Source organism: Populus euphratica, unplaced genomic scaffold (genome assembly GCF_000495115.2).
Source record: "Populus euphratica unplaced genomic scaffold, PopEup_1.0 scaffold185.1, whole genome shotgun sequence".
Classification (NCBI taxonomy): Eukaryota; Viridiplantae; Streptophyta; class Magnoliopsida; order Malpighiales; family Salicaceae; genus Populus; species Populus euphratica.
This window is the reverse complement of record NW_011499982.1, coordinates 331,570-353,431: the sequence shown is the minus strand read 5'-3', so window position 1 is coordinate 353,431 and position 21,862 is coordinate 331,570. Positions and strand designations below refer to the sequence as shown.

The 21,862-nt window shown below is 30.1% G+C and overlaps 1 protein-coding gene across 1 annotated transcript in view; it reads left to right on the top strand.

Moving 5' to 3' along the window:
* Positions 1-16,255: 16,255 nt before the first annotated feature.
* LOC105139867 (protein MEI2-like 2) overlaps positions 16,256-21,862 on the top strand; it is a 7,157-nt gene continuing 1,550 nt past the window's right edge. The window contains exons 1-10 of the mRNA XM_011046493.1: positions 16,256-16,628; positions 17,356-17,402; positions 17,547-17,690; positions 17,779-18,245; positions 18,963-19,121; positions 19,214-19,330; positions 19,452-19,603; positions 20,427-20,518; positions 20,654-21,605; positions 21,703-21,787. Coding sequence (XP_011044795.1) covers positions 17,372-17,402; positions 17,547-17,690; positions 17,779-18,245; positions 18,963-19,121; positions 19,214-19,330; positions 19,452-19,603; positions 20,427-20,518; positions 20,654-21,605; positions 21,703-21,787 — 2,199 coding nt within the window. The 5' untranslated portion in view covers positions 16,256-16,628; positions 17,356-17,371. The remainder of the gene's footprint in view (positions 16,629-17,355; positions 17,403-17,546; positions 17,691-17,778; positions 18,246-18,962; positions 19,122-19,213; positions 19,331-19,451; positions 19,604-20,426; positions 20,519-20,653; positions 21,606-21,702; positions 21,788-21,862) is intronic.

Sequence of the window (21,862 nt, the reverse complement as noted above, 5' to 3'; positions counted from 1 at the left end):
GGTTCTAGCTAATTTATTTAAGCTGTTTCGACTCATTGTTTCCTCTATAAATATACTGGAAAATGGTGTTTTCATGTATAATTATAAAATTTGCCATTTTTTTTCACTGTAACAGTACCACAGCAGTGATAAAATTATAATGTCCAGGTTTTCTTAAAAAAAAAACAAGTTTTTCTTATATATTTTTCTTATTATTTTATTCTTGTTCTCTTTATCAAAAACATTTTCTCATTTTCATTTTTTAATAGTTTTTTCCTTGTTTTTCTTTACACTTTTTTGTGAAAAAATTGTTATTTTTTTATTTTTTATGCTTTGAATATTTATCACTCTATACTTGAACTATCTATACCATTCTTTTTGTTCCTATTTTTATTTTTTTGTAATTTATTTTATAATTTTTTTGTTTAAACTTATGTTTTTAAAAAATTATTATACAAAGATTAAGTAAATGGTATTTTACTATAGCAATTGCAACATTGTTTTATTTTTTTATTATGTTAAAAATTAAATTGAGATTTTACATATTTTTATTAACACATATAATTTTTATTATATTTTATTATGTATGAATATCTTCCTTTCGATTCACGATTATATTTTTTATTCGATGTCAAAAAAACATATACATATTTTTTTTGCTTTAAAAAACAAAATCAATCGACTTGCAGCAAAACGAGTTAAATAAATATTTTAATACTTTGTTTTTTGTATTTATTGATATAGATGATTCTGGATATATTTAATTAAATACAAGCAAAAATAATTTGATTTATAATTAGGAATTTTAAAAAATACATTTAAAAAGTTTATATATATATATATTGCTAAAACAACTTATTTCTATCCATAATCAAACACGGGTAAAATAATTAGTGTAGAATATATTTTCCTTTATCAATAGCCATGTTGTGAGTGTGCTAGCAGGACCATACAATGATTAAAGAAAGATTTAGTTGGCTCCTGATATGCACGCGAAAGACGCCTAAAACTTACCCATCAAAAAGAAGATCCCTATCAGAATCATGCAATCATTTACTACCATTTTTAAAAAAAACGGGGGGGGGGGGAGCTCGGCGATTATTCAATCATTTACCTCTTTTGTTCAAAAAGAGAGTGGGATAAAGCTGGAAACTAGCTAGAAAAAAGGAAACCTTTATCAATCTCCGGCCTGCTCTAAAGATCGAGATTGAGTTGAGGAAAGGGGGGGATCCAACTCTTGACACCGCGGGCTTAGTTACTCTCGGTCACTGTTTGTTTGTTAGGTTAAGCGAAGTTTTTTATTTATTTATTTATTTTAAATTATTTTTTTATCATTTTAATTTGTTGATATTAGAAAAATTAAAATTAAACAAATAATTATTTGAATACATTTTCAAACTAAAAATATTTTATAAAACAATATTTAATGTAACACCAAAAATTATCATATTATCTATCTATACCACGTATATCATATATTCACGGCTTTGAGATCTTAACTAGATCTTAACTCCCTATTATCTCTATTTTATAAAGAAACCTTGCCCGTATGATCATGATTGTTGTTGATATTGTACCATATATGGTTCTCAATAACTTTTATACCGAATTGATGGATCAACATTGTTTTTATTTTACATGGATCTTTTTCTCCAAAAAAGCAATCAAAGATAGGATACTGATTTAGCACCCTCAATCTAAGCCAATTCTTAAGCCCAGGTATATATAGGTTTGGTAAGTTGACAAACCCTCCATCTCCAAGCTCATACATATATGAATCTGAGGAGTTGTCAGACTCATCATCTTTCAGTTCAGCCACACGTCGAGCCCATGCATTTATTGATTTAAGGAGTTGTCATACCCATTATCTTCGGGTTCACCCAAGAGCTAAGCTCATGCTCTTTTTAACTATAAAAAATCTTAGACTTTATAATTTGATCATAAGTTGAAGATGTTTTACTCTGATAAGTAGGAGACATTTTGTTTACACTTGAACCATTTATCTTGAAAAAAGGATGAGCGAACGAGCTATAAAAGGGACCATGATATCCTTCATCAATGGGCTGATCTTTGCTTAATCACTAAGTTGGACCCAAAAATATTTAAACAAGTATGAGCGCTAGACCTATATAACGTTTTGGGATGCAGTGCAAACCGCGTTCCAAAAAAATTCAATTTTTTTTGCTAAAAAGTAATTTTTTGTATGTTTTAAATCGTTTCGATACGTTGATCTCAAAAATAATTTAAAAAAAAATATATTTTGATGTATTTCGACACGAAAACACTTTGAAAAGCAATTGCAACCACACTCCCAAATAAGCTTAGAAATGTTGAACTAAAAATAGGCGTTGGACCCTAATAAAATCTTTACATAAAAGATCTTTATCCATGTGAACTAACATTGAGATAATTGAACTCTATAAAAGAAAGCTTCTATTAAATAAAATATGTTACAACAGTCAACCCTACAATATTGAGGCATAAAAAAAGATATGTACATATGTATATATAAAAAAGGGCTTAATAATCTAGTATAGGCCCTTTGGCTAAGTACTTTCCACGCCGAGTAGCAGCAGCCCTGACTAGAAACATGTCTGCAAAGTCAGGAACCGAGATGGGATGGAAGGCTACATTAAAATCCACCTGCATTCCCATTAAGAGATAAAAGAAACATAGGTTAGATATGACAAGAAATATTTTACCTTCCACTATCTCGGTCAAAGTTGTCAACCATCTATAAAATCTTTAAAACTCCTTATAAGGTTCCCTTAAAGATTCCAACTTAGCATGAAAACATTGGGTTTATTCCGTTGCAGCATCAAGCTCAACCTGCAGACTAGTTTGGGAAGTCATTGCTTCAATAAGCTCTTGTTTTAGGGGACAGTTGGTTATAGAAAGTATATAGTGATTTTTCACTAAAGCTCAGCTTAAGAGGTAAAGCCTTACATTTGGTCCTTCAATGTGGAATAAACCACCTTAAGGCTCTGTAACTTAGCTTCTACAGCAATATTTTTTAAGGCAGCTTGATTGTTCTTGTTCGTGCCCACGACCTCCCTCACATGACCCCTTTCGAGCACCTAACATCTTCAAGAGTGGATGCACATCCTAAAGGTCTACCAAGGATAAATATTAAAAGTGGTAATCATGAAACCAAACTAGAAAAGAAACTATAGAATTCCTTACATTAAAATTCATTTGGCCAGGCAAAGCTAAATGGCAATGGAAGCTTTTATCAAACATCGCAAAGATGTATTATAGGACTGTAAGGATCCTCTTTAGTGTTCTTACCAACTTGAGGCTAGTCTCTCCAAGGCTCCATATCACATCAATAATAGCTTGTATAAGCTATCTTTCCTTATCTATTAGGATTGAAAAATTGAAAAGAGTACGACAAAAAGTCAAATCAGCAAAAACATCCTTGAACTCCTCAATGCCAGTCCTAGTAAAAGTCTTAACTACTACTTCCTCATCCAGCAGAACAAGCCTTTATAATGGGGTTAAAACATGAGTTTTAACTAGGATAGAGACTCTCATCCTCTTAAAATCAAAGGCAACACCCGCAATCATAGTAGAGGGAGTTAAGTTTACTTCCTCCTGTCTAGGAGAAGATCATTACCTTTAACTTCAACAAGGGTTATGGCCCCTATCATTTTCCTCCTAGAGACATAACCCTTAGGAATGGGGAATTCACCAATAATGATGAAGGATTCCCTTGTTATTTTTTCACTTCTGCTTCCATCAGCTACAAGAGACAAAACCCCTAGGGGTAAACTCTTTTTAGTAGGCCTTGTTGAAGTTTCTCCTTTTCTTTTTTCTTTAGTTATCAGTTATGCAAGGACAAAAACAAAACAAAGGTCAAAAGCAAGGTGAAAAAAAAGAAGATCAAAAGCAAAATAAGGAAGAAACATACTTCTTAAGATGTCCTAGTAGTATCCTTTAACCAACCTAATAACTTTATATTTAGTTGAAATTGAGGCCAGGACATCACAATTTTTCTCCTTGTCTGAGCTTGGATAAAGCTTGTTGTTTACTTCATAAAAAAGACCCTCTAATAGTGGGAATAACCTAAGATTGGTTGATATCCTTCTATAGGATTAAATGTCCTGATGAATTTTATAATCAGACATCTCCCCCTTTACTTATCGACATACATTATTTTTCTAGCAAACATATTCTTCATTACATTATTGTTTCTACTGGCAAAAGTGAAGAATCACTATATATCATTGCTACCATAGATATCAATAACCAATTGATAGTAGCTTCTAAAAACAATAACCATAGATTAGAGCCCAATGATCCTATAAAGATTTTCAATTAAGGATAAAATTGTCTATCTACTGGGATACAACTGACCTGAACCTAACCAGTAGTAACTGAACACCTCCTTCATAAACCTTAAAGAGGAAAGGAATACCTCATTGTATACATATATATGGGGGTGATAATTTGAAAATAACCCTAGGTGTAGCCCAAGGTTTATTGGTTGATAATCTCAGTTGGGTCAGGCATTTAAGTCATGTACTTTATAGGTTAGTAGCGAGCCATAAATTTCATATCCTTAATAAATACATTGTAAAGGATGTTGTCATTAAGATTTTGAGGTAGCCTTCATCTCTCCTAAGTGTCTCTAACAAGGACAGGAAAAGGACTTCTATGAGACCTTCCCTTATGGGTATCTCCGATAAGGGTAGGAGAAAGACTCATGTGAGAAGGTTTTCTATTCTCCCTACCAGATGAGGGTGTCAATATAGCATCCCCTCTTTTCTTAAAGCCTATTTTGATGGATTTTTATCCTCTATTGCTTCTTTTAAGCTTTAGTTGAAATATAAATTCCTCATAGGGGATAGGAGCACCTCTCTTTTTAAAAAAAGATTTGATGTTTTTGAGATCTCTTTGTTCTATTAAAGAGGAAGGTAAGTAAAAAGGTTCTAATAAAGGAAATGCCTACAATGAATATTTCTTCTTTGAATTAAAGCAAAGATAATATAAGGTCTTGTTGCGGGAGTAGATTCTCATAAATCATAAAAAATAAAAGTAAAAGAAAATTCACAAATAACAACAACTAAAGTTATAAAAAAATAATTTTTTTATTCCGCTTGGAAAATGAAAAACCTTTCATGTCATCACATGTCTCAAGAAATCTACTCGATTACAAATCACCATTTTATTTTTCAAGGATACTTTTTTGTAGTAAAGATAAGCCACCTAATTTAAAGATCCTAGTTGTTCTATATGGGACATGTAAAATCTTAAAAACACTCATATTGCATATTTATTTTCAGAATTATTATTTAAAAAAAATCTAAAAATTATATTTTTAGATTTTAATCTAAAAATAATCTTAACATGATAATTGTTTAACCTCTCACACAGTGTTTTTCTTTCTGGAAAAAACATTAACAATGCTTGGAAAAAAAAATAATGTTCAAAAAAATTTAATCAGACCTTGTCGTATGCCAATTATCCGAGTAAACTATAATTCTTGACATTCAACGCCATGATTCTCGAGGCTGCATCAATTCTGTAACTTTGTAAACTTAAATATATTTAATAAAGGATTTTCTAAGTTCGTAACTTCTTTTTGGAAAGCCCAACATTAACATTGTTTTAAAGTTCCTCGTAGTTCCCACTGATCTCACAGTCTAGTTAGTCTCAGTTTATTTTTGTATTTTAAAATTGTTTTATTAAAAAATAAATTTTATTTTATTTTATTTTATTTTTTGTGTTTTAAATTTTTTTAATATATTAATGTTAAATTAAAATTAAAAAAATAGTATTTCAATGTATTTTAAGAAGAATATATTTTGAATATTTTAAAAATTAATTGTTATTATAATATCACTTGGAATTAAAATAATAATTTTTTCAAGGCTCGTCAAGTCATATCAACCAAAAGATTGTAATTAAATCCATGAAAAGACATGACAACTCCATGCAGGGCAAGTTAGCTCAAGTAAAGACAAACACATATCTATCCAAGTCATGCCAGACAAAGCCAAACTACGCCACGCATTCTTGCCAGTTCACTACTCTACATCTCATTTATTCCACCAGAAATCGAAAATCATCTGTCCGCGCGTTAATCTTGGCAATTACACATTTGCCCCGGCCATGTTACGTTTTTATTTCTGGTCGATGATAGAGTTATTTTTTAAGCCAGCTTACATTTTAATTAACACTAAGCCCCTCTTTAAACATTTTAAAAAACCATCTAAGATTCTGCTCCTTGAGTTGGATAGGGTTAATAAAATTGATTAATTTAATAAAATAATTAGAAAATAAGATGTTGAAAATGAATAAAGAAGAAAAACAAACACAGTGACTCAATATGCAAAAAAATAAATGCTTTCTAATATTATAAAAAATATATGTGCATGGTATTTATAAAACATTTCAATAATTTTATTTATACACTATTCATAAAAATATAATATTAATTTTTAAAATTAGAGAGAAAAAGGTTTCGAAGATGCTTATATTTTTAAAGAAGTAAGATAAATTTAATAACCAAGTTTAATATTGATTAATTTAATAATATGATAAAAATATGAGACAACAAAAAAAAATATTAAAAAACAATATTAAATAAATTAATTAAAAAATTAAAGATATTTTAATTCCTATTAACCTTTTAAATTGCATGCATAAAATAAAAGAAAAATATACTATGCAAGGTTGCACATTCTAAAAATCTTATAAAAGTATTTTAAAAAAATAAAAAAATTCAATCTATATAAAAACTTTTAAGGAAAAACTTATAGATAAATCATATCAATTTCTTTAAAAATTAAACATATCAACTATTATAAAAAAATAATTGTTGTTTCAAAAAAGCTAAATAAGCGAAAAAAGTAATTGAGAAGTGGTATTAATTAAATCATATATCAGAAAAAAAAAATTCATATAAAATAAGATGTTAATTAAAAAAAACATCTCATTTTTTTTAAAAAAAAAATAAGATCAAGCATTATTGGCTATAGTAAACTAGGTCAAATGCCTCGCTTATCAAGTTACAACTCGTAATCAAGCTTGTAGATTTTTTTAAAGTATAATGCATCGTCCACCCTAAACATTTTTGTTTTCAGATGATGTGTTGTTTACTAGATCCAAAATTTAACCATTAGTGTGGCGGAAAAAATAGATTTTATTAATTAAAATATCAAATTTTGACCTAAAAACAAGTTAGAAATCGTGTTAATCCAATCAATGGCTCCTAAAAATACATAAAAGGGTCTGAAACCTAAAATCAACTCAAAACCCAAAAATCTTTCCAAGTCTATATATGTTTTTTTCTCTCATGTTTTTAAAGTAGAAAAACATTTAATCATAACTCCCTCGTTACATAAAACTATTTGACACAAATAATAACTGTCTTGGTGGTCAAAATAGTTACAAACAATAACTTTCTTTTTCTATATTAAAATTCAATGACTCTCTCTGTTGTCCAATAAAAAAATGATAGAAAACTCTTTCCTTTTCTTATCCAATAAAAAAATGTCTGGAAATTAACTAAAATGAAATTTAATATCAAAATAAAAAAATTTAAAAATTATAGGAATTGATAACCCAATACCTGAAAAAATTTAAAGATGAAAATGGACTTCCACAATAAACTTCAAACACATCCCCTATTCTACTTGTTATTTTCACCAAATCTTTTATTTTTTAATTCAATCATCTGTCCTAAAAGAATATGCAATTCAAGTCTAACTTGGATTCAAAAACTAAGAGCTTATTTACTTTTATATTTTAAAAGTATTTTAAAAAAAAAATTTATTGTTTTATTTTTTAAAATTAATTTTTTTATTATTTTTTTATTATTTTAATGTGTTGATATTAAAAATATTTTAATGTATTTATAAATAAAAAATATTTTAAAAATTAATTACCACCGTCCTTTTAAATACCCTTTAAATTGTGTAAATTAAAAGTTTACATACCAAATTAAAGTGTTTTTGTGAGGGAGTAAAAGCTGACTTTCTCTTGTATTGTATGATGCGGGGCCCACTGTATTGAATATCCCGTCTCCGTTGGTTACCTACAAGACAAAGAAGGTCTCGCTATCTGTCATCACGAGCCACAGGAGCATCGTTCCGGAAGGTGATATTTTGGACTCCCCCGTCCCCAGTCGTTGAACCACACTCCTTGTTTTTCATTATTTTCTAACTGACCATTTCGCCCCTGAAATCTTTGTAGGGCCCTGGACCCCTGGTTGTCTTTTCCTCTGAGAAATCTAAAGTGCTTTCTTTGTTAAGTGTGGATAATAACATATAAATAATGAACAGAAAAATTCATTCTTATTAAAATAATATTTACTAGTCTCTTTCTCTCCCCATCAGTTTCTCGCTTCCATGCCCCTTTTTTCAAGGTGCTTGAGAATCGTAGTATTTAAATAATATTTATTATTATTATTATTATTATTATTAATTTATTTTTAATATTAATAATAAAAAATTATATAAAAACCATTAATTTAAAAACGCGTTTTCCGCAGCTTTCCCAAGGTTAACAATTATCAGCAATGCAAACAAAATAAAAAATAAAATAAATTTTATTTAATAACTTAAATTTTATTAAATTTTTAAATTAAAATATTTTTTTAATACAGTTCAAATGATTTTAAATTTAAATTTTACTATTTTTATTTATTTAATAAAAAATAAATATAAAATAATATAAATTTAGAGCCTAAAAATCTATCACTTAAAAAATATATATTTTAAAATTTTATTTAATAATTTAAATTTTTTAACTAAGATGGTTGTTAACAAAACCTTTCCTTAAAAATCTAAACATGAGTGAAAAATACGAAATAAAAGTGGTTTCATCTCCACATACACAGTAACACAGAGAACGTTGAAGAAGTAGGAGTGCTTGTGGATTTGCTCATGATGGATTTGGAGTAGTTGTTTATTGCAGCCATGAATTAATTGGAGCAACGTGATAAAGGATGTGGATTCTAGATTACCACCATGGAAGCCGGTGAAAATGGCTAGAAGGTGGGATAATTTTGAAAGTACATACGTGAAGGGCATGGATGGGAGCGTTGAGAGCTCAAGCTCGCTAAGAACACACACACCCTCTCTATAAGTAGTTGTTTTGATTCTGTTTGGATGATGGAGAGCGATTTAAGAAAGGATGTGGAAGCTGGGTAATGAATTGCAGTTCTAATCTGGTGTTTGATGATTTTTTTACAGATTAGTTTGTGAATATTATCTAGGAAAGGTCCAGGTGATGAGTGTGTGTAAAGAACAACCCTGGAGTGGATATAACTACTGGACTTCGTTACTGGAGGTGGTTTTGCAGATGTCGCGCATGGCCGGGATTTTAGGCTATTTGGAAACTTGCCGGTGACTTTCTTAGGAAAAGGTGGAGATCCAATAAAAGTTAAATCCTGGATGAAGTTTGAGAACGGGAAGAAACTTAAATCTGTGGAATGTGAATTGTGAGAGAATAGAGTGTAAAAACAAAGCAATGTAATCTTTTCTATTTTTAAATCATCAAGTAAAACTTAAATCTGCATAAGATTTAATTTTAAAACTTAAACTTAATGAAATTTTATGTAAATAAATAATTGTATTGTATTTTTAAATTATTTAAATTATATATTTATATTTATTTGAATTATTTATTTTAAGTTACTTGAATTATATATTAAAAAAATTATAATTTTATGATTTTAGAATTTGTTTTTATAATTTAAGTTTGTATTGTATTTTTTATATTAAATTAAAAATATATTTTTATCAACCTTCATCGGGAAAGACACGGGAAAGGAAAGGGTGGGAGAAGCTTATTCAGACATGTTTTAAGGGGGCGAATCCAGAACTATCCTTAGTATTGTCGTCGGTCCAAACAAAAGCGTAGTTATAAAATTCGTTCTGGCTTGAACCAGTCCAAAAACCCAGTTCCAAATTCGAGGGGTGGTCCTTGGTTAACCCACGTGGTAGCATTTTAACTTGTGACGAGCCTTTTCTCGGCCTCTTCGTGTCTCTCGTTGTTTCTTCCTCTCTCTTTTTTTATTTTTATAAGTTTTCTTTCAATTTTCTTGAATTAACAAGCTAATCTGCATCCGCTGTGTTTGTTCAAAAATAAATAAAAGAATTAAGTGCTTTATGGGAGCTGATTAATCAAAAGAAACACTAAAAGATATGGAAAAAACACTTTAGATGTACACAATCCATGTTTTTTTTTTTTCCATTTTGCCCCTCTCGTCATAAAAGTGAAGGATATAAATGGGTGGTATTTTACAAGTACATGCATGTCTTTCAAGAAATCATTGCGGGCACAAAAGTCATTTGTTATTTTTAAACACTAGAATTGCTAAAATAAATTTTTAGGCTAAAAAAAAGTTTTGATTGCTCTCCATATCAAATAAATTAAAAGCTTACTTAAAAGCGAATTACGATCTTATAGTCTTTATATATATATATATATATATATATGTATGTATGTATGTATGTATGTATGTTTTTCTTTTATGGCGGGCTAGGGATAATTATGTCCTTTATTAATATGAAATATTACAATAAAAAGAAAACATTGTTATCAAGTCAAGTCCTTCAAACAACATGTATGATGGTGTTCGATCATTATATAATATATTTTATTGTGTAGTTTTAAATATTATTATATTTTTTTTATCTCAATACGACACGTGTTGATGAAGGCTAAGGTGTTTGTTGTTGACATTTAATTTTTTCCTTATTTTAATCTCTTCTCTCTAAAAAAATACACATCAGTCATCTTTGTCTTTTGTGTTTTATTTTTTTTTATTTTTTTTATTTTTTTCTTACCTTTTTTATAAATTTTTTTTTTTAATTTTCAATGTAGTCTTTCAATTACAATTTACCATATATTACATTTTCAGCTTGGTTCTTATGCCTTTTGTTTTTATTTTTTTTTGTTATTTTGTTAAAGTTTTGTTAGTTTTCAATTTCATTATTCAATCAAAGTTTATAATATATTATTTTTTGAAATCAATCCTCATTCTTTTTATTTTTTATATTTTTTTAATATTTTTTTTTAATTTAACTCTCCAGTAGAGATTTTTTTGTTACCCTTTCATTTACCTTTTTATGTTAATTTTCACTCTTATTATTTTAATTACATTAATTTCATTTTATGGTCTTTTGTGTAATTGGTTTTTATTCACGATTTCATCATTTAGAATTGTCAGAGACTAAGCTTCATTGTTTATTTATTTATTTATGGTGCTTTTAATCTAATGATTTGGGTTATGGGTTTAAAATATTAATGCGGGTTGAGGTATTGTTTTCTCATTTTTTTCTAGTTTCATCGTTTAACATTATTATTTTTTATTTAAAATGGCTTTGTGTTTTTTTTCGCTTTCTTTTATATTGAGTTATATAGTCTAATAACTTAGACAATAAATTTTACAAGTTAACTCGGTTGGCTTGCCTCTTATAGGCTACATGTCTATCGAGCATACTTAGATTGAGTTGGATTTTTTTTTAAAATCCAATTTTGTATTTTCAAGGTTTTTTTTTTGAAGTTATCATGATATTTATTTTTATAAAAAGTTTATCTGCTTACTTTTGTTGACTGTTTTTTTATCGTTTAGTTAAAATAGAACAAACTTATTAAATCCGGCTGGGCTCATAGCTCAAGTTGTTTTTTTATTTTTATTTTTTTCAGATGCATTTGCATCACCTATACTCTCATTGCCTTTTTTATATTATATATTTTTATTTATTTTAATTGATAGATTTTTTAAAAATGATATTTGAATTTATGTTTCAATTAATATCCCTCTTTTATGATTTTTTATTTTTCTTATTTAGCCTTTCAGTATAAAGTTTTTTTAATATTATGTATGTATTAAATTTTTTAAGATATTGTTTTGATTCATATATAAATTAATTTTTTATATTTTATATATACAAGATTTTTGAAAAAATATATTTGTTTTAATACGTGTTGCCTTGTATGATATTTTTTTTCCTTTTATTTTATTTAATCAATTTCATGTATGTGTCCATTTTTATTATTATTTAATTAAATAAAAAAATAATTTCAACAAACAAATTTATTTAACACAATCAAATATATGATCCATGTTGTGAGATTTTTATCTCAATTTACATCTATTTCTTGATTTTTTTATTTTTATCTTTAGTTATTGTTAATAATTTTTTTATTGATATAAATAATTCTTAATTTATCTAGTTAGATATATTAATAGGCTTTCTGATTTACAAATGTGGTTTTATTATGAAAAAAATCAAAACATTCTATATATTTAATATTTTTGTTGAAAAAAATATCCAACACATTGTTAAGCATGACTTAAAAAGCTAATAGAGTTTAGATTGCGGAAAAACAATGCCTTTTTTCTGCAAATCTCTAATGATGCGTGGATCGGCCTTGAGTTGATATTAAATTGTTTTTAACTACTTCAAACTTTTAATGGAAAGAAAGTTAATAAATCAAAATGACTTACAAATGTAGTTACGTATGTAAGGTGCAAATCTCCAAATATGGGTGGAAGGTTCATATGCTATTTGTAGGCTTCTTAGCCCAAGTGTTTAAATAAGTTATGGGCCTTGGACTTTCGAATTTAGCTCACATTTATTTTGTTTGGACCCGCTAAAATTACTAACATTCTACTATTTCTGGATCAGCAGCTTTGTAGGCTCGTTATCCAAGCCCGTGATCTTGTTTCCTATATTATAATCCAACCCCAGCAAATACATTTTGAGACCCAATTTTTGATATAGCTCACTGAAATATTGGCTCGGATTAAATTACTTTTTTAATATTAAAAAGTTTAGGTATTGTTAATATTTTTTTATATAAAAAATTTAAATCATATAGAGGAATTAATTTGATCATCTTGATAGGTCTAAAGATAATCTAGATGACATGTAAAAATATATTAATTCAAAATAAATATTTAAAATGAATTTATTTTATAAATACTTAAACGACAATATACTGAATTGATTTGAATCTACTCGAGTTAACTTACAAATCAGCATGTCAATTTATGAGACCATAATAACCAATATAAAACAAATTATGAAGTCTAATTTTCAATAAATTCGATATTGAATTAAAAAAAATAACTTGAGTTAACCTGGTTAACCTGCCAAACTGACAATCTAGGTTATGAAATCGAGATAGTTCAGTACAAATAAAATTGAAACAAATCACTAAGCCCAATTTTCAATCAATTTAGTGTTGAAAATTAAAATTTTAAGAAATAATTTAAAATATAACAAAAACAAAACTCCAATCAAACTAATTAGCAAAAATAAATCACAAAGCTTTATTTTTTACAAAACCTGATATTGAATTATAAAATTGAAAGAAAAAAATCAATCAAGTCATGCAATTAAGATAACCTCGTAAAAATTATTTTTAAAAAAATTATGAAGCCTAGTCCTTAACAAACCAAATGTTGTGAGACGAACATAAAATTAAAAAATCAATAAAAAAAGATATAAAAAATGACTCGAGTCAGTAAGATAAGTCCATTGAATTTGTGTTCTAGGCTATGAGACAAGGATAACCTTGTAGAATATAAGCTGAAACAAAACATAAAACACAATTCTTAATCAATCTAATATCAAATGATATAATTAAAAATAATAATTAGAAAAATAAAAAAAAACTCGAGTTAATCCGTCAAATTCGCAATCCAAATCATAAGACTAAAATAACTCAATAAAAAATGAATTGAAAAAAGTTATAAACCCCATACCACATTCATGAAACCGATCTCATAGAAAACAAAGCAAAACAAGCCACTAAACTTAATTTTTAATTAATTAAACATTGAAATGTAAGATCAAGAAAAAAAATTAATTAAAAAAAAACTTAAGTTGATCGAATCAACTCGTCACTCCTTTGGTCTGAATTGCAAGGTTGAAGTGTCCACATAAAAACTAAATTGAAAAAATTATAAAATTTAATCATCAATAAATTTAATATTGAAGAATAAAATTAAATTTATATAAAAAACATAGATTAAAAAACTAAAAAAATAAAACAATATTATAATTAATAATGTTTTGTAAGGTAGGGTATAATAAAATCAACTTCTCCTTTATTTTTTATTAAATATTGTTCATGTCTAGAACTTATTGTGCTGTAATACGTGTTTGAGTGTAGTAATGTTTAGTGAGTGAAAATATTTAAATTTGATAAAGTTTTATTTTTTTCTTGACCATAGAATAGAATTTGTCATGTTGATTTATACTTTTTTTTTTCATGTCAATACATTCTCTTTCAAGTATTTTATGTTCATAACTTATCAATATTTTATCTTCAAATTAAACGTTAAATTTAAAAAAAAATATTTTTTTTTTTAAAATACAGGGAAAAATAACATACATAATGCTGACATTTTAAAATATCATCTTAAACTAAATGAAAGAAGTTGACATTTTAAAATATCATCTTAAACTAAATGAAAGAATTAAAGAAATATTAGGCCAAAACAATTCATATGAAAAGAAAAAGAAGAAATTTTTTTTTATAAAAAAATGTTTTCGGAAAGGCTCAAGGTATAGTAACTATATAAACCAATTATCCGACCACCAATTATTTACATGATTAAAAAAAAAAAAAACCTAAGGAAAGCAAAAGAATGGCTGTAGATGGGCTTTTAAGAATCAAAGCCCAAGGGGAAGTGGATTTGTTTGGTGGAGTTTTATTCCGAGGAAGATACCCAACAAGCCCAGCAATCCAGGGTTGTTTGAAACAGTTGTTCGAATTGTTTCAATAAAGATTTCGGATCGTGTTCTCGATGAAAGAGTCGAGTGGATATTCGAATCCATAGTCTTGATGCTCGATACGCGCTCAGTATGTTCATTGGATCTTTGATTCCGAGCATTCCCTGCTGGTTCTATGTTTTGCTGTGCAATCCACGCAGCTGATTTCCTGGCTAGGCTGGCTTCAATTAGCCTGTTAGGATTTCCAGTGCAGCCGCATCTTGTTAATTAGTAAATGTTTTGCATTGCGATCTACATGTTTATTTTTCTAATAAATTAAAATAATATTATTTTTCAGATTTTTCTTCTTATTCACCAAAAACGCCATAATTTTTTTGATAAAAACGTTAAATTAATAATTTTTTAAGACAAACATGTTATTTAAAATCACCTCCTAAAACAAACTGTTGCACTCACAAAGATATTCAGATTTTTATTTGTTTGATAACGTGAATTTTTTTAAAAAATACTAATTCAGTATTTTTCAAACAAAACATCATTTAAAAAATATTTTAAAAACAAGTTGAGAGTTAATATTTTTTCAAATAAAATATAATTAAAAAAATACTATAAAAACGAGTTAAATAATGTTAGAAAGATACCTGTTTGTAAAAGTGTTTTTTAAATTAAATTAAATTAAATTTTATATTTTTAAATTATTTTAATATATTAATATAAAAAATAATATCTTTTTTTTAAATATTTTAATATATTTATAAATAAAAATTATTTTAGAAAACATCAACCAACACAATTACAATAAGCGTGTGAAAAAGGCGTAGACTATACATAGCACAATGTTAATCCCTTTTTTTTCCCATCGACCCGTACTGCCATGAAAGATTTTTGATTCCAATTGAACGGCTGAGATAGGTTCTCTGCTTCTCATTTTTCCGCGAGTGGGTCGAAAAAGCAAAACTCGTTTGTGGGATCCACGTGGCATGGGACCCGAAATAAATCATAACAAACGTGGCATTATATAATTGGTCTCATTTATTCCCCGAAGGTATCTAACAAGGAGGAGATGAATCCATCCACTTTTGCTGACGCAAACATCACGTCACTAACCCCACTACTTCAAAGTGAAAGCACAAAACGTGTAACAATCAAGTACACCCAATCCTACACCACTCCCTCAATCAACCACTTCTTTGTATTTAGGCCAATCAAATCACCCCACATCTTTGACAAGACACTCAAGACTGCCCCTCTCCATGGCAAACTCGTAATTCAAATAATCTCAGATGTCAATTTACTTTAAGAAAACAGTCTAAAAGGAACCTATATCTTTTACCCTTGGATTTTTTTAATTATCTTAAAAAAGGGAGTACATTGGATGAGTAATGGCTTTGTGTCAACGGACGCCAAATGAAATTCAAATGCAGCGGAATTGTGTTTTTGCCTATTTCTAATAACTAACAAAAAAATAAACATATTTAATCTGTTATCGTCTTCTTCAATAATAATAATAATAATAATAATAATAATAATAATTATTATTATTATTATTATTTCCCGGAAGAAGTTGTACTCGCACTCACCACTACTTCCTTCCTTCCTTTCTTGGTTGCCTCCAATCATTTTCCTCTCTGTTTCTCTCTCTAAAAAAATCTCTCTCTTAATAATTATTATATTTGCTTATTTTTTCATTCTAATTTCCCGGCGGGAGAGAAGGCAGAGGTGGGAGAAGAGTAAAAGAAAGATACAAAGATACTTCTACGAAACTCTCTCTCGTGATTATATATATATATATTTATATATTTTTTTTCCATTGTACCAGTGAAGTTAAAAAGAAAAAAAGTAATTTGATCGTCAATACAAAAAGCTTAATTCGTTAGCTTCTTTCTCTGGAGTCTGTCTTCAATGCCCTCTTCTTAACTGCTCTCTCCCCTTCCCTCTCAAAATAAGGTACTCTTTCTCTCCCTTTTTCTTCTAGTCGTAGGTAATTCGTAGTTTAATCTGTTAGAGTTTGATCTTTGATTGTTTTATTTTCTTTCTGGTTAGGGAGTTAATGATGCTGTTTGGAGTTTTTGTATGTTTTGGGCATGCTAAATTTGATTTTATAATAATAATAATAATAATTATTATTATTATTATTATTATTATTATTCGTTTTGGCTAATTTCTGGTTTTTGGAGCTCAGGGTTGACCCGAAATTGAGTGAACTGTGGAGTGAGCTTTATGAGCTGCTGCTGACCTGATATATATTTTATTTTGCTTGGTTGCATGATTTGAATTAAATCAAATTTTGCTATTTTTGGTGTTGCTGGGGTTTTTTTTTTTCTAGAGTGTTGACTGGGTGCCTAACGCTAGTGTTTTTGTGTGCTAATTTTTTGTTCACACGCCTGTTTTTAGCCTCTATAAGATTTAACATGTGATTGAGAGTGTAATTATGAAGAATTAGAACATGGAATTTCTTTAATTGATAGATTGGGAGTAATGTATCTGGATTAGGGATTGTTTTTTCTTTTTATATTTTGTCTGCTGAAAATATAGGAAATTGCTTGTTGAACTCAATTAAAGTCTGCTGATCGGTACCGAATTGATCTTACCTTATTTCGTTGCACGATAAATTTATATTCATGTCTACCCTTTCAATGGTTGAGTGTCTGTTCTTTTCCATTTGCTGTGTTAGTGAGAAGAGAATAAAAATGGAGCAAAACTCAAAGGACGCAGTACCTGGTAAGTCTCCTGATGCATTCCTTTTCTTTTGACTCCCTCATATCTTGAAACCTAACACATACACACACATGCCTATTTTTTGTTAGTGTAGATGTATGCTTTAAATTGATAATGTCTTGATTGGACTTCTGTGTCTGTTTACAGGTCCATCAAAAATTCCAGCTGTTAATAGTAGTAAGAAGGTGGTTACTGGTGCATGGGGCATCCCACTTAGAATTGATGCATTTCAGTCGTCGAGTGATGCAAGCTTGTTTTCGAGTTCATTGCCTGTCCTTTCACATGAAAAGCGTATGTCTAAGCTCTTCTTGCTAGGTGCTATGGATTTTTTTCTGATAACATATATTTTTTATTTTGAAATTTTTTTATGTCCATGCAGTGAACTTTAACGATTCAGAGAATTATGGTCGATCTATTGATGATAGCCCACCTAACTTGAATAATCTCGACCTAGAAACTGAGGTTACTGATCTATTTGAAGACATCGAACCAAGTGCAATTGGAAATTTGCTTCCTGATGATGATGAGCTTCTTGCTGGCATAATGGATGATTTCGACCTTAGTGGGTTGCCTAGTCAACTGGAGGATTTGGAAGAAATTGATCTCTTTGGTCCTGGAGGGGGGATGGAGTTAGATTTTGAATCCCAAGAAAGCCTTCGTATTGGTATGTCCAAGCTAAGCATGACTGATGGGATTCCTGCAAATGGGGTTGGTCATTATGCTCTTCCAAATGGTGTGGGAACAGTGGCTGGGGAACATCCATATGGGGAGCATCCTTCAAGAACATTATTTGTTCGGAATATCAATAGTAATGTGGAGGACTCTGAATTGAGATCTCTCTTTGAGGTATGTTCACAGTTGTTAGAATGCCAGATGTCACTCATCTAAAAATGATTGTTCCCCGTTGTTTTACTGTTTATTGCTTGCTTAAAGAATAACCATGTTGATCATGCTAAATCCTTTCTGAAAATTTGTCCATATTTGGATCACCACATACTTGATTAGTTCATGTATCGTGAATATGGTTCCTTGTCATAAATGACTTTTTCCCAAAACACTGTCAAAGTTATCGAAGCCTTTTAGATGATAGAACAATTACTTTGCATCGACTCTACTTACCTGCTTCCTTTCTCTTCTGAAATTTCTGATTGAGAATGTGCATTTTTTTTTAGTATTTTCAAGCAACCTATTTCTCTGGTTTTAAATCAATATATAAAATTTGTGATAGTTGGTGCAACTCGCATCAGTATTTAGCTAACGTGATAAGCTGTTATAATGATCTCTAATGACTGTTTTTTTGGATTCATCTTATTAAATTTAAATTAAATTCCTGACCTCTTTATTGTCTTTGTTTATATGTTGATGTCAGGATGTATATAGTGTTGCTTTTTGTTAACTGCAAATTAGATATGAAATTTGTTGTTTCGCATTGCTGTTGATGAAATCAATTTAATTAAAATAATCCTCAATTAAGCTTGGGGGTAGCCATAAGCGTAATTATATAGATGTGAATTTTTTTCTCAGTAGCTAGTGCTTACTCTCAAACCTTTTCAATTCTTGTAGCAATATGGGGATATCAGAACATTATACACTGCTTGCAAGCATAGAGGCTTTGTGATGATATCTTACTATGATATTAGAGATGCTCGGACTGCAATGCGTGCTTTGCAAAATAAGCCCTTAAGGCGGAGAAAACTGGACATTCATTTTTCAATTCCGAAGGTTTAAATAGAAAGTTTATTTAAATTTGTTCATTTTGACACTTTTGATCACTTCAACATCTTTATCAAACATTATTCCCTGCCACATATCAGGATAACCCTTCAGAAAAAGATATAAATCAAGGAACTCTTGTGGTCTTCAATTTGGATGCATCTGTATCAAATGATGACCTTCGCCTAATATTTGGGGCATATGGAGAGGTCAAAGAGGTACGTGTTAGGGGTTTCTATTTGATTATTTATTATTTGTTGTTTGGAGTGATCCTTGTATATAAGCATCTGAGTCTTTCACTATCTTTATGGCTGTTATTTCACTTCATTGAAAACACAGATAAGAGAAACCCCACACAAGCGGCACCATAAATTCATTGAATTTTATGATGTTAGAGCTGCGGAGGCAGCTCTCAGAGCATTAAATAAGAGTGATATTGCTGGGAAACGCATTAAGCTTGAACCTAGCCGCCCTGGTGGAGCACGTAGAAAGTAAGTATTAGTATGATGACGCTGATGCATAGCAATTTGTGATGCATAGCAATTTGTGCTTCTGCTTTCTTTGTGGAATTGATTCTTGCTTGTCTTCAAAATTTTTCCACAAATGCAATGGATGAAAAACATTTGTTCATGTGAGAGAAGTTTTTAATCAATACAAAAAAGTTCCCAAAGCCTCTCTGTTATGTTTAGTTAAGCCTATATTATGTGGTGCACTAGGAAACCCCCCTCCCTCTTTTGGAAAAGGGTTGGTGAAACAATGCCTTTGAAAAAACGACAGTCATATTTATGCTAATCTAAACAGTGATAGCAGATTGATACTTCCTTTAATGAGTACTTATCTCATGGAAAGAAGTGTTAGCTGGAAATATGGCGTATTAAACATAGTTAGGAATTATTAGTTGGTTATTAACATTTTGAATGTCAGTTCCATTTTTCTTCCATGCATGAAATTAGCAAAGATCTACATGTTTAAGAAAGTAAAACAGACAAGAATATTGTTTATCCAAAGCCTAATCTACATTAACATGAGAATTTCTGTAAATTTATAGCAACTTGGAAGCAAATTCAGGATCCTGACAAAAATGAGACTGTAATGCCAGGATCCTTGGTTTAAATGACAAGCATCACCTTTCTGTATTGGGTTAATATCTGCGGAGTGGTTGTCACCGCTTGCTTTGATATTTTTTGTTTTTTATTCACATGACATGATTGGGTCTTCAAAGTATATACCACGTATATTTCTTGAGTCTCCTTTATAGCATGATCTATGTTATATTCATTGATCATCCTGATGTTAAGTGTCTTTTATATGTAGTATAATGCAGCAAATAACTCAAGAGCTGGAACAAGATGAAGCACGAAGTTTCCGTCATCAAGTAGGCTCACCAGTGGGGAACTCTCCTCCAAGTAAATGAGTTCTTAAGTTTCTTTATGATTGTATGAGAACTCGGTTATTTTTAAGCATTTTCTATCGGCTCCAAGGACCTGTACTTTTGAAACTCTTTTAGATTATGGGCTGAACCATTGTTACTGCTATGACAGGTACTTGGTTACAATTTGGCAGCCCAGTTGAACATAATCCATTGCATGGATTTAGCAAGTCCCCAGGACTTGGAACATTCAGCCCTGTAAATGGAAATAATTTGCCTGGGCTGGCTTCAATTCTCCCCCTTCATGTATCTAACCCTGCAAAGATTGCCCCAATTGGAAAGGACCATGGAAGGGTTAACCATGCAAACCAGATGCTTGCCAACTCTGGATCAATGCAAGGGGCAGCCTATCAGCATTCTCGTTCATTCACTGGCCAGAAATTGAGCACGAGTCCTGTTCCGATGTCTACTTTTGGGGAATCAAAATCAAGTTCATCTCGTATAGGCACATTGACTGGCCCTCAGTTTCTCTGGGGAAGTCCTGCTTCTTACTCTGAGAGTGCGAGCTCCTCTGCTTGGCCAACATCATCTGTTGGAAATGCGTTTCCATCACACGGGCAAGGACAGGGTTTTCCACACATCAGCAGGCATGGATCTCTCCTCGGTTCACATCACCATCATGTGGGATCTGCTCCGTCTGTTCTTCCTCTTGATAGGCATTTTGGCTTCTTCCCAGAATCACCAGAAACATCCTTCATGAACCAAGTTGCATTGGGGGGTATGGGTTTAAATCGCAGCACTGGAAGTTATATGATGAACATGGGTGGCCATGCAGCTGTCGGTGCAGGCATTGGACTTCCAGGACCACCCCTGACTGAAAATGGTTCACCCAATTACAGGATGATGTCATTGCCTAGGCATAATCCTATGTTTTTTGGGGCTGGTTCTTATTCTGGACCAGGGACAATTGGCAATGAGGGATTTGCTGAACGTGTTCGAAGTCCGCGAGTTGAGAATAGTGGGAGCCAGATAGATAGCAAGAAGCAGTATCAGCTTGATTTGGATAAAATCATTAGCGGGGAAGATAATAGGACAACTTTAATGATTAAAAACATTCCTAATAAGTAAGATGATTGCTGAGTGTTTTGAAAGTTACTAAGATGTTTGGTTTTGACTGAGTTGGTCACCCAATGATTTCTTATGCTATTGTTTCCCTTCTAGATACACTTCAAAGATGTTGCTGGCTGCTATTGATGAAAATCACCGTGGTACTTACGACTTTCTCTATCTTCCCATTGATTTTAAGGTAATAACATTTCGGAAAACATTCATGTGGTGTTATAAACATAACTTGTTCATGTTGAATGTGCTGATGGCTGAA